This window comes from Dipteris shenzhenensis, chromosome 20, assembly GCF_047967505.1.
Source record: "Dipteris shenzhenensis isolate YYH24624 ecotype China chromosome 20, Dip_SZ_1.0, whole genome shotgun sequence".
Classification (NCBI taxonomy): domain Eukaryota; kingdom Viridiplantae; phylum Streptophyta; class Polypodiopsida; order Gleicheniales; family Dipteridaceae; genus Dipteris; species Dipteris shenzhenensis.
The window spans coordinates 36,426,860-36,440,790 of NC_141615.1; the positions used below are offsets into that span (position 1 = coordinate 36,426,860).

General features: G+C 43.7%; 1 protein-coding gene across 4 annotated transcripts; it reads left to right on the forward strand.

Moving 5' to 3' along the window:
- The first annotated feature begins 628 nt into the window (after window positions 1-628).
- LOC147889595 (pentatricopeptide repeat-containing protein At3g09040, mitochondrial-like) lies at window positions 629-13,615 on the forward strand. Of its 4 annotated transcripts, none has more exons than XM_087391875.1 (5): window positions 629-857; window positions 1,676-5,088; window positions 5,289-5,378; window positions 5,492-6,082; window positions 12,576-13,615. In XM_087391875.1, exon 2 carries the CDS (start codon window positions 1,734-1,736, stop codon window positions 4,266-4,268), a length of 2,535 nt encoding a protein of 844 aa, XP_087248001.1. In that variant the 5' UTR covers window positions 629-857; window positions 1,676-1,733; the 3' UTR covers window positions 4,269-5,088; window positions 5,289-5,378; window positions 5,492-6,082; window positions 12,576-13,615. The 4 variants fall into 4 exon arrangements, with proteins under 4 accessions (XP_087248001.1, XP_087248002.1, XP_087247999.1 ...); XM_087391876.1 differs by having other exon boundaries at window positions 5,506-6,082; XM_087391873.1 differs by having other exon boundaries at window positions 1,676-5,378.
- The last annotated feature ends 316 nt before the right edge of the window (window positions 13,616-13,931 follow it).

Below are 13,931 nucleotides of genomic sequence, written 5' to 3' on the forward strand. Positions count from 1 at the left end.
TGAGGCAAGGCCCATTGACGACTTTGTCATCAATGTTCATAGAAAACTTGTGAACTGCATATAATGAACATTCCCATTTTCACCTATAAAAAATATCTTGTAAAATCTAGAAAATTTTAGGCAATTTAGTTTATGTTAGCTAAACAAGGTGAATGATATACATCTATCATTCATTAGGCCTACGTGTGGTGAGTGAAATGCTTAAGAGAGAGCATAAAATTGGAGGCATGAAAAGGAAAGAGTGTACAAAGAGTAGTAAATGCAAATGGTCCAAAAGTCAACAAGATGAATTTCATTGAGAGAGAGAGAGAGAGAGAGAGAGAGAGAGAGAGAGAGAGAGGACTAAGTCACTAAATGCATGCATTAAAGCCTCTTACAAGGAGCATACTTGGACCAATCTCCTTTGTACCAAAGTCATATATACGAGTTTACCAATAGGAAATTCTCACCCCAACAAATAGAAATAATCAGGATTTTTAGCTTTGCAAATTTGGAATAGTTGCTAAGGCTAACCAAGGGCAAGCCAAAAATCTGCAAATTCTCAAGAAAAGCAAGTGTTCTGATTTGTGTGAACACTCGTGAGACAAACACATACGATAAACGATTTCAGAATGTGCTGAACCCCTGCCCTCAAGGGATAGTTGTAGTGCAAGATTTTGCATGAGGCAAAAATTGCTCCTTCCGTCCCTACAAAGTCATACTACGTAAGTTTAAGAGTACATTTGGCTTCACCACCTCCTGCTCCCCATGGGCCAGGGCGAGTGAGATTTGCAGAAAACAGACATAACCCTTGTGTGTTTTACTGGCACCCTTGCTTTTAGACGTTTTCAACCATTGAAGATCAACGACACACTAAGGTCCAAAACCCACCTGCGTTAAACTTTTTTTTCTTTAAGAGCCACTGGACCCAGCTGGAACATAGAGGATTGGAGAACATGGAAGAAATAGGCAATGCACTTTCAGTTTTGTAAATTTTCAACTTGTAGTGTAAAAGCCCCAAGACGCGCCTGGCCTTTTGACCAGAAGGTATACGTAGAACTCTTCATCTCTCTGCGGGAGGGAATATTGTAGTATTATTTTGGTTCCCATAGACTGCGTTTCTCTCGGGAGACAAAGAAGTCGTCGTCATCTCTCTCTCTCTCTCTCTCTCTCTCTCTCTCTCTCTCTGTGTTTCTGTGCTGGGTGGATGCGTCTTTTGTGTTTATAATTTCTTGTTAGAAAGCATTCGAGATTTCCTGTCTTTCAAACCGTTCACATGCACAAGCCTTGCACACAAACCGTCATATCTCTATCCTGCGGTCTCGGTCTCTTCTGTAATCCTTACATTATGATGTTCATGAGGATTAGACATGAAATAATCAGGTTTGACTTGTTAGATGCTAATTGTCCCTACATTGGGGTCTTGTGTCTGTGCTTTTGGAACCTTAAGATTTTACTTCTTTGTTGTGCCTTTTGAAAAGCTATCTTCCCTGATAAAGTTGTGTAAGTGCATTGATATTTCTATACTGGGTGTCAAAATCTGTATGATGTAAGCAATGAAGTGTTTACTCTTTTTTGTGCTCTAAATCTCATTGCTTCTATTGTCTTGCTTCACGTGTTTACTATACCATGTTCTAAGCTCCTCATCAAGAAGAACGCAGGTGGGTTGATATGAACTTTTCTTGGGCTTTCAAAGACTTGTGCAGTAATGTGAGGAGGGACGGTTAGGGGAGTTCCACTTAGCTGCCGTATATATGGTTAAGCAAGGATTGCGTGCTCGCGTGGATACCTTGGTCTCTGTTCTGCAAGAATGCATTAAAAAAAAGGATCTGGTGTCAGGTAGGCAAGCTCATTACCTGATCATTGAAAACAATTTCTGGTGGAATACCGCAGTGGGAAGCCAGCTCATCCGCATGTTTGCTACTTGTGGGAGCTTGATTGAAGCATCGCAAGTGTTTAACAGTCTACAGAAACAAAATGTATATACTTGGACTGCGATCATTACTGCACATCTTCAACATGGTCAAAATGATCAGGCTCTCACACTTTATGGACATATGCAAATGTCAAGTGTGAAGCCAAGCTCCTACACAGTTGTTGCTGTGCTCAATGCATGTGCTGGCATGGGATCCATAGATCAGGGAAAATGGATTCATGCTGACATCATGAAGGAAGGGCTTGATGGGGATATATTTGCGGGAAATGCCCTCGTTGACATGTATGCCAAATGTGGCAGTCTAAGGGATGCATGCAAAGTGTTTCAGGGCTTACCAAGACAAGACTTGGTGTCTTGGAATGCAATGATCTCAGGCTATGTCCAGCATGGGCAGAGTAAGGAAGCACTACAGTCATTTGGTACAATGCAATTGAATGGTCTAGAACCAAACAGAGTCACATGTACAGCTACCCTGAAAGTCTGTGCGAAGATACCTGACCTAAACCAGGGCAAGCTGATTCACGCTTTTGTTGTTAAAAGAGGCCTTCAGTCGGATCTATTTGTCGGAAGTACGTTGGTTGACATGTACGCCAAATGTGGGAGCTTGGAAGATTCTCGCAAGGTTTTCGACACGCTATTAGTACGAAATATAGTATCATGGTCTGCAATTATTTCAGGTTACACGGAATTAGGACCTGCTGAGGAAGCTCTCCTGTTATTCCTAGAAATGTGTCAGGAGGGCATCGAACCAAATGAAGTTATTTTTGCATGTGTCCTCAGAGCCTGTGCTAGCATACCAGCCCTTGATCAGGGCAAGTTAATACATGCTGAGAGTATAGAACGGGGACTTGATTCAGATATCTTTATAGGGAGCATCTTGATTGACATGTATGCCAAATGCAATAGCATAGATGATGCAAGGAAGGTGTTTGATAAATTGCATGTACGAGATGTGGTGTTATGGACTACACTGATTGATGGATATTCTGAGCATGGCCATGGTGAAGAAGCTTTCGATTTGTTTGACAAAATGCAACATGAGGGCATTGAGCCAAATGAGGTCACACATTTGTCCATCCTTAAAGCATGTGGCAGCATAGCAGCATTAGATCAGGGCAAGCTTATCCATGCTAGCATCATGGAATACGGGAATGAGTCGCACGTTTTTATTGGAAACCTTTTAGTTGACATGTATGCCAAATGTGGGAGCCCAGAAGATGCATGGGAGGTGTTCGATAAGCTGGTTACTCAAGATGTGGTCTCATGGTCTGCCATTATTACAGGATATTCTGACCATAACCAGGGTGAAGAAGCGCTTCACTTGTTTGGCAAAATGATACAGGAGGGCATAGAGCCAAATGAGGTGACATATATGGGCATACTGAGAGCATGTGGGAGTATAGCATCCCTGGATTGGGGCAAGCTAATTCATTCCACGATCACAAAGCGAGGGCTAGAGCTAGTTTTATCTGTGGGAAACGCATTGCTAGATATGTATGTCAAATGCAACAGTCTAGTGGATGCAGAAATTGTCTTCGATAATTTGATTGGACGAGACATCACGTCATGGAATGCAATGATTTCAGGACATGTTCAGTATGGGCATGGCCAGGAAGCCCTTGACATGTTTCAGAAATTGCAACAGGAGGGCACAGAGCCTGACAAGTTTACATTTGTTTTCCTTCTCAAAGCGTGTGCAAGCATTGCAGCCCTAGAGCAAGGCAAAGTAATACACTCTGACATCATGAAGTGGGGGCTTCAGTCAGATCTGCTTGTTGGAACCGCACTACTTGACATGTATGCTAAATGTGGCGACCTAGAAGATGCATGCAAGGTGTTCGACTTGTACCCTGTCAAAGATGTGATTGCCTGGAATGTTATGATTGATGGATATGCAAGTCATGGGCATTGGAGGAAAGTACAAGAATATCTTGAGAGCATGCAGCAAGCAGGCATTAAGCCTGTAGATGTGACTTTTGTATGTCTTCTTTCTGCATGTAGTCATGCAGGCCTAGTCACTGAAGGTTATGGCTACTTAAAATTGATGGAGGAAGAATATGGTATTACACCAAAAGTTCAGCACTATGTCTGCATGGTTGACCTTCTTGGTCGTGCAGGAAACTTGAATGAGGCAGAAGAGCTCCTCCTCAAAATGCCATTTAAGCCTGATTTTGTGGTGTGGGTGACTTTGCTAGCATCTTGTGCAAAATACAACAATGTGGAGCTCGGAAGACGAACTTTTATTGGTCTTTTGGAATCTGAAACTACAAATGCTTCCGGTTTCGTGTTGATGTCAAATATCTATGCAGCAAATCACATGTGGGAGGATGCACTAAGAATACAAAAGATGTGAGCACATGAGAATGCTTGGATGCATCCTTGGAAGAGCTGGATGAAAACTAAGAAAAAGATGCATGTATTTACTGCAAGTGAAAGGCTCTCTCTTCCTTTGATGACATGTATGCTGAGCTAAGTGTGACAGGTGATAGGTTGCGAAGTGGGCAGCGTAGACAGTCCCTAAGGCTGACTGTAAGGCAGCATCAAAGGCTGCTGTGCAGGTTAGCAAATAGGGCTGTTTCTGAGTCTGGTTTAGGGCCTGGCAGAGGCTGAAATGAGGGGAGGTGAAGGGCTTTGGTCAGGGCTTTGAACAGACAGCAGAGCCTGCAGACAGCAAGCCGGCAGAGCAAGGGGCAGATGTGTGTCCGTAGCAGACGGGCACAGTCTGGCAGTGCAGGAGAAGGCGGGCCAATAGGTGCCTCCTGCGTGGCCATGCAAGTCACTAAACTGCAGTATGCTGTCGGGTCACTAGACTGCAGTATGCACTCGGGAATTAGGGCAGTCAGTCAGGCCAGCTAGAGTATGCCATATTGCAGACTGGTCAACTGTTACCAACCCAGTCTGTAGATCTGATCAGCTAGATTGGCAGGGCTCTAGCCCTTTTATAGGGCCCCATTGGGGCCCTTGCAAAGACCATTTAGTGAGCCTCACAATTGGCTGCATTCCATAACAGCAAGGAGGTTTGATAGAGTGGCATCCAAGCAGCCCACTGAAGCTTTTTTTAGAGCACACCGGTTGAGTTGAGGGTTGAAGATGCCAGAGGACGTAGAAGACAGTTATGGAGGTGCCAGGGGCCTACATCTACACAGTACCTTATCTGCTAGCTTTGTGACACAGTGAGACACCTTTTGTATTATGTTTTGTCCATCATTGGAGCAATCTACAATACATGTTTTGTTGTTCTACTCCACTGTGCATTGTTTAAGATCTGTGTTTGTACCTGTATCTACATCTGTGTGCACAACGGAAAGGAGCGAGATTTGATTTAGCATTGTGTGTTTCCTGAGCTACGTTTCTGTACATTCTTCTGCAACAGGAGTTTTGGCCACAGCAAGCAACCTCTGTCTCTGTTTGTAACATCGTATCACAGTCTTGAGAAAGATTCAAAAGTCTGTAGAGCTTGGAGGTGAGAACCTTTGGAAAGAGATCTCAGTTCAGGCTTGTGGAAATCGAAGTCATCTCCTGCATTTGAAGGACAGCAAAAGCAATCTTCGTTTTTGTTTTCTAACATGGTTTCAGAGCAAAATTCACAGGTGCACAGAGCTTGGAGGTGAGAACCTTTGGAAAGAGGCCTTAGTTCAGGCTTTTGGGAATTGAAGTCATCTCCTATGTTTGAAGGACAAGTACCTTTGTGAGAAGGGAGGTGAACAAGATTCAGACATGTGTTCCTTAGTGAGGGATTGCTAGTATTTGCATCAGTTGCATCATTGGCATTGAGACGGTTCTAGGAACTTCAGTCCTATGGTTAACACGTGTGCTGATTCCAAACTTTGGAGAAGCGGGCAAGCTGGATGGGGATAACTACTCTTTCTGGAATGTGAAGCTACGGAGCCGTGGCAAGGAAGGAAGTTGTGGATGGTGACAATGGGAGAGGAATTCAAACTCGAAGACGAAGTGGATACATCAGAAGGGGTAAACTAGCTGATCCAGATGAGGTACAAGAGTGGGAATAAAAGGATACCAAAGCCCTATCAATGATCATCGGGATGATTGCAGACGGAGTGATTCCACGCATTCAATTGGCAGATACTTCAAAGGAAACATGGGACATCCAATGGAACAAACAGTACTTCAAGGATCCTCAACCTCCAGAATCAACTATTCACATGAGTTAAGAGGAGCTGATAAAGACTCTATCACTACTGAAGGAAACTCTAAAGTTTTTTTTTTTTTTTTTTTTTTTTGACACAGGTCACGGGCGATGGCATATGTCTTTTCCTCCCAGCCTAACTCTCGTAGATCTCATGTATCTTAATTCTTTCCTTTGTTTTTCTCATGCTTATCCACAAGACCCTCATTTCCCTAGATAGTTCTCCTTGCCAAATGTCATCATTTTAGCCTCTCCACTTGGTGCACCTTTTTACCCCTCTCTTGGGGCACATTTAAAACCACTTGCCCCTTGGCATTATTGCACATTTAGGTGCACCTAGGCCTTAGCACTCAGAACTACCTAGTCAATGCCATTTCACCCTCACCTAGGACCTTGGCAGTTACTTCTCTTGACCATTTCAATTACACACATTAACTATTACAAAAGTTGGTCATCTAAGAGAAAATGCCCACCGATCTTTCCGAGGTCATGCTATCTCGGCTAGAGCATAACATTCCTTCCCTCTTCAAGCATCAGCGTCCTCGATGATAAAATCTGGGAACACTCTCCGTAACTGGTATACGGACTCCCAGGTAGCTTCTGATAGAGGCTGACCATGCCATGCAACCAACACCGTGGGTATCTTCCGATTTTGTATTTGCATTGTTCCTCGGTCCAGGATTCTTGTTGGCTTGCGCCTTGCAATATCCTCTATCTCCTGAAACAAAACCACACCTTCGATTAGTGAGTCACCTGTCTGCAAAAATTTCTTTAAGCGCGAAACATGAAAAACCGCACCTTACACCCCTGTGGCAATTCTAATTTATAGGCTACACTGCCTATTCTCTTTAGAATTAACCACGGCCCACAGTATCGAGGTGATAACTTAGCACACTCTCCTGAAGTCAATGACTTCGAGTGCGAAGGAACTCCGAGAAAAATTTTTTCTCCTTCCTTAAATATTCTTATAGACCGATTTTCATCCGCATACACCTTGGCTCTATCCATAGCCTGGCGGATATTAGCTCTCGCAAGTGCTAGCATCTCTCGCATCTGAACTACAAAGTTCGCAGCACTAGGCACTTTCTGAGGCACTCCAACTATAGTTGGATTTGCTGGTCTATAACCATAGTTCAATTCAAACGGACTGAACCCGGTAGAGGAATGTTTCCTATCATTGTAGGCAAACTCCAACAATGGCAACCACTTGTCCCACGTATGTTGCCTCAATGACACATATGCCCTCAGCATATCCTCTAAAGTCTGGTTGACTCTCTCCGTCTGACCATCCGTCTCAGGATGATCCCCACTACTCATTCCCAACTCAGTTCTTAGTGTCTCAAATACCGCTGTCCAAAAATGACCGGTAAATCTGACATCTCTGTCTGACACTATGGATCTAGGCAATCCATGCAGACGAAATATATGTCTAATGAACAAATCCGCCACTTGCAGGGCACTAACAGACTCTCTAGTCGGAATGAAGTGAGCCATCTTGGTTAGACGATCAACCACCACAAGGATAGAATCATACCCTCCTTGTGTTGTAGGCAGCCCTACAATAAAGTCCATGGAAATGCTCTCCCACTTACTTAGTGGTACTTCCAAGGGCTGTAAAAGTCCGGCTTCACGAGATCATATGTCTTCTCGACACCTGGATGTCCCGCACACGGGCTATCATGGCATTGTCGAATGACTCTCTGCCTGAGATCATTCTGACTAGGTACTACAACCTTGCCATTTCTAACTAGCATACCATCCCTTATGGTATATCTTGCATAAGTTTGGCCTTTTCTGGATGCCAGATCATCCTTTTCATTTTCCCCGGGTTTTAACACATGAGCTTTAGGCCACAAGCTCTGGACAAACTCGTCCACTTTTTGGGTTTCTCTTATCTCAGTCATTAGAGCACTCTCTAATACCGTGAAACTCAGGTTGTGCATAATGCGAGACAACGCATCAGCAACCTTATTGTCTTTTTCTCTTCGGTACCGAATCGTTAGATTAAACTCCTGCATGAGCTCTGCCCACCTAGCTTGGCGGCCCCTCAAGTCAGGCTGTTTACAAAAATGTTTCAGAGTATCATGATCCACATCCACATAAAACTCTGAACCATACAAATAATGCCTCCATGTTTTCAAAGCATGGATAACAGCATACAACTCCAATTCATGAGTTGGCTAATTCCTTTGAGAGGGAGAAAACTTCTTGCTTTCAAAGGCTACTGGCCTTCCCTCTTGAAGGAGAACTGCTCCTACCGCAATGCCACTTGCATCGGTTTCTAGAAACAACGGTTTCTGGGGATCAACTATTTTTAACACCGGTCCTGTGACCACAGCTTGTTTTATGGTATTAAAACTTTCTTGTTGATTCTGTCCCCAAATAAAAGGTACTTTATCTGAGGTCAGATCAGTCAATGGCGATACTATTCCGGAATATCCTTTGATATGCCTTCTATAAAACTGGACAAATCCCAAGAATGATCGCAACGCGGTCAGAGTCTGAGGGATTGGCCAAGTTAGTATCGCAGCCACTTTCTTCGGATCCATTTCTACCTCATGTGGAGTAATTATGAACCCTAAATATTCAAGCCTAACCATACACAGTATAGTTTTCTTTTTATTTACATAAAGACTGGCTTTCCTCAAAGTACTAAACACTATTCTTAAGTGTTCACGATGCTCAGTAACACTTTTACTGAATATCAGGATATCGTCAATAAAATGTACTACGAACTTTCCGATATACGGACGTAGTAAATCGTTCATAAGCATGACGAAGGTCGCTGGAGCATTGGTAAGTCCGAAGGGCATTACCAAAAACTCATAATGACCAAACCTGCTTCTGAAAGCAGTTTTATGCACATCCTCGGCTCTAATCCGGATTTGATGGTAGCCACTTGATGGTAGCCACACTTAAGATCTATCTTGCTAAAAATCACGGCTCCATGTAATGCATCTAGCAAATCATCAATCCGAGCCATCGGATACCTGTGCTTAACAGTGATATTATTCAATGCTCTGTAATCTATACAGAGGCGAAATGTATCATCCTTTTTCTTCTTTAATATCACTGGCAAAGCAAAAGGTGAGAAACTTGGTTGAATCTGTCCCAACTTGAGGTATTCTTCCAGTTGTCTACGCACCTCCGCCTCTTCAGCAAAACTCATTCTATAGGGAGGTCTATTTACAGGTTTCGCCCTCGGGATCAGCTCAATCTTATGCTGAACTTTCCGCTCTGGAGATAACCCATAAGGTAGTTCATCCCTAAAACATTCAGAGAACTACTCTATTATAAGATTAGCCAGCTTGGCCATCTCACCACTTTGCGTAACATCAGTGCTAGTCGAAGAATCATCAACCGGCTCTACCGATGCTGTGCGAAGGAATAAAAACTCTACTTGAGCTTTTCTGATTTCCATCATGGAAACCAACGGTCCCTGAGGTATATCTTTTTCACCTCTCAAGACATAAAGCACATCATTCATCTTGAATTGATATACGTGCTTTTTTCAATCAATGGCTGGATTCTTTCTAGAATGCCATGCCATACTCAGGGCTATATCTGCATGAGCAAGCTTGGTCATTTCAAAATCAAGCTTCTCAGCATAGTCCTGAATCCGAAGCTCCAACTGGGTAACCCTTTGGTCCCATACTTCAGTTAAACTTCCATCTGCCATTCTGATTGTATACGCATAGTCAGATGGGCTTGTTTTTAATTTCAGCCTCTTCACGAGCTTGGAGTTAATCACATTGTGAGTTGACGCCGAGTCAAACAACACAATGACATCATGACTGGCCACTTGCCCTTTCATTTTAATTAACTCTGTATCATTAAAGGCCGTATACCCCGTTGCTGGGGGCTTAGATAGGATGTTATCAGGTGCACTCGTCTCTAACTTAGCAATAGATACACATAACAAACAAGGTACTAACCTCAGAGAAGGTCCCGCCAATTGCATCTGCATATGTTCCACAGTGGGACTCTCCTGCATTTCCACGTCGCATTCAGATATTATCATATTACCCGTGCGACGGTCTTTATTCAGTGGACAATCCTTCCACTGATGTCGCTGAAGGCAGCCGAAGCACAATCCTTCTTTTCTAGCTTTCTCTTTTTGTTCAGGGGTCAACGAGGACTTTGACCAAGCACGGGCTGCCATTGGAGTTATTTTCCTTTTCACCCCAACGGTGGTACTTGTTTTTACTGGTCCCTCAACCGGCTTCACCTGCTTGGTTTGGCCACTTGGCTGCAAGACACTTGTCTTCGAAATCCATTTCCTCTGAACTCCCCCTTTTTTTGGGTACTCATATTGAGTCCCTGCCTGCACAAATCCACCAGATCTGTGCCTCTGGCATCCTCATAATTCAGGGCTACTGCAATAGATTCATCTAATGTAGTCACATACTTAGCCTGAACTTCCATTTTGATCTTGTCGTTCAGTCCATAGATATAGTCTTTTAACTGAACCGACATAGGGAGAGGGTTTGTTATATTCATGACACATTCCCTGAATTTGTCGGTGTACTCTGCCACCGACAGACTCCTCTGACGAAGATTTCTATAAGCATCCCAAGCTCGGGACTCTTCATCAGGTGGGAGAAAGTGTTTCTTAAATTCAGCTTTAAACCCTTCCCAGGTGGTAGGAGCAACTTGATCCTTCTGTTGCTTTATCCACCATCTATCCACTGCCTCAATAAACAAGTGTGTGGCCTCACGGATTTTCTTTAGATTAGATCTAATTTCACAAATGGCGAAGGCTTCTTCCCACTTGTGTAACCAAACCTCGATCACATCAGAGCTGTGCTCGGTCATCCGACCAGCATACTTCTCCGGCCTATAATTAGCGATATTAGGCACTTTGACCCTTGCGCGCTCTAATGAATGTATACTGGGCTCTGGCTCTGCTGGAGCTTTACCCTTATCAATTCTAGACGGTCTAGCCGACAAGGCTTGTACCATCTCCCTAATCTCATTCTGACCAGCATTCACTTGAAGCTGCTGGTTCATAATCTGCTGTAAAGCATCTTCTAATATCAAAATCCTACTGATCAAAGTAGGTGCTGCATGATGTGACATTTGTTGTGCAGATTGTGCTCTAGACTCACTAGGATTCACCCTAGAATTCTGCCCTTCTGCCTCCATAGTTTCACAATGGAAAAGGGTTTTTTCTTTTCAGCTCTCCTTCTCTTTCTTTCTTTCTTTCTTTTTTAATTTATAAATGCAGGAAGTTAGGTGACAATCTCTGCTATAGAAACCAAATCAACACCCGCCCAAAATTCGTATAGAGAAAGAGAAAATTTCCTTGAAGAGGGAAGGAAAGCTCCCTGGAATTTTCCTCGCAGATTAAATGGGCACGGGCTTCCCGATTTTTCCCTGTGTGTAAGTCCTTCATTCTGTTTCACCACCTAATATCTAAGACGCCCGATGCTTACTCGCAATTTTCCACCACTCCTGTCACGGACAGTCCGAGTCACATCTGCTGTAGCACCCAGGCCATCACCTTCCCATGGCTTCGTATTTTTCTGGCCAGCCACCAAGTACCAATGTCGAAGGACTATGCACGAATCTTCCACTCCAAATTCAAGGACATCGCATAATTTTAACCGGAGATGTCCGTCCACCTGCTCCCGTCACTTACATTCTTGCGTCACCTCTGCGCTCAATTTGGAATCGCCTTCCGCACAGCCCATGAGAGCCAGATGATCTTTGTGGAGCCCGTCGATAACAGCCTCAGATATTTTCTCCGCCTGTTACCAGCCGCTACCTTATGTGACCCCTAACTCCAGCCACGAATCGTCGACACCCTCTGCTATACTATTCGTCAAACCACCTTACGGGAGCACCATCCAACACGGACCACGTCAACCCTTCGTTGCGGAGGCTCGTTACGATCAGTGCGTCACCTACGCCAACCGTGCAGCAGAACATCACTCGAAGAAGCCCGTCCACCTGGTCCCAATTCAATTCACGGCTTAATCCGTCTCAGACTGCGCTGTCAATCTTCCAGAATCGTCGCTCACTACATGAACTCTGATACCAACTGATAAAGACTCTATCACTATTGAAGGAAACTCTAAAGTTTTTTTTTTTTTTTTTTGACACAGGTCACGGGCGATGGCATATGTCTTTTCCTCCCAACCTAACTCTCGTAGATCTCATGTATCTTAGTTCTTTCCTTTGTTTTTCTCATGCTTATCCACGAGACCCTCATTTCCCTAGATAGTTCTCCTTGCCAAATGTCATCATTTTAGCCTCTCCACTTGGTGCACCTTTTTACCCCTCTCTTGGGGCACATTTAAAACCACTTGCCCCTTGGCATTATTGCACATTTAGGTGCACCTAGGCCTTAGCACTCAGAACTACCTAGTCAATGCCATTTCACCCTCACCTAGGACCTTGGCAGTTACTTCTCTTGACCATTTCAATTATGCACATTAACTATTACAAAAGTTGGTCATCTAAGAGAAAATGCCCACCGATCTTTCCGAGGTCATGCTATCTCGGCTAGAGCATAACAGGAGCGAGATACCATGCATACAAAAGTAAAAGTGTTAAGAGACCAACTCGAAGTAGTTGTTCATAAGGTAGACCTGGTTCGTTTTTTATGCTCATGCTCAACATGTGGCCCAAGAGCTTCAAACCTTTGTAACCAACGTTACGAAGAGTGGGGGGCTTAGTGGCAAGACAAAGCCTTCATTGCACAAGGCAAGAGTAGGACACCAGAAAGGGCAAGCCTGGCCGGCAAGCCCAACAAGAAGAAAGAAGACAAATTTGATGATGAGGATGACACTTTGGGAGAATGAAGGAAGAAAAGAAGAAATGTTCTATTGTGACAAGCTTGAACATTATGTGAGGGGGCTGCAGAAAGAAGGCGGCTGATCACAAGGAGTCATCATCGTGCAACCAGGAGTTAAAGGATTCACAAACAATGGCAAGTGTGGTAACAACACGAGAAGAAAGTTTCTTGGTGACAACTTTGAGAATTCCCAAGATCAAGTATGCAGATTTAGATGGAACAATTTAATGTTTGACATTGAGAAATGGTCCGATGAGCCAAAGGGACAAAAGTCTTTGTGACTCCATCATTGGTTGCTCACATTGTCATTTTTTAGAACAAGGCTGACACCACATGCATAAAGGAGGCGTTTTTTAAGGCAATTCTAGGATTGAGGTCTGAAGAGTACAGGGACACTGAAGATGGCAGGATAGAGTTACATGTGGATGCCCTAGGTGCCTTCCGGAAGAACTTGGCTTTTTTTCAAAGCAAGAAGCCATACAAGTGGATCCTATTAGAATTATGTTTGTCTCCTGTGTGTCCCATAGGGAGTGAGAGCTGTCAGGTGGGTGTGTCCGCCTGAGGATGGTAGTAGCTTTCTCTTCTTCTCTCTGTGGTTTTGTGCTCGTAGTTTGAGGCTTTTGCCAAAGAGGCCTACATGATTTGAAACCATGATGCACGTAATATCATCACTAGAGGGATGTAATTTGATGAATGAGGAACTCATTATAAGTCACAACAAAGCACCTTGAGGTGCGTATAACTCATTATAAGTCACAACAAAGCACATTGAGGGGCATAGCACTTTATACATGAAAATGAAATTGAACTTATATACTTCGATAGAAGATGTGGTGGTTGATATCCCTTTTTTTCCGTGTCATCTGTTAACTTCGAATCTAACATCTCCTCCTCCACACAATTGGAAGTCTCATCCCGATAAGGCTTGCAGCTTGTCGACACAAAAAATAACCTAGTATCTCAGCTTTAAAAGGAATGAGAAAGGAGGCGAGGGGGCAACCTTGTTGTATTGAATGGGAAAGAGAAAAGGCCTACCCCATGTGGCCACTAATAAGAATTTGGCTAGAACT

What these genes read in the sequence shown, in the direction of transcription:
- LOC147889595 (XM_087391873.1), top strand. Translation starts at nt 1,734, where the DNA reads ATGGTTAAGCAAGGATTGCGTGCTCGCGTGGATACCTTGGTCTCTGTT.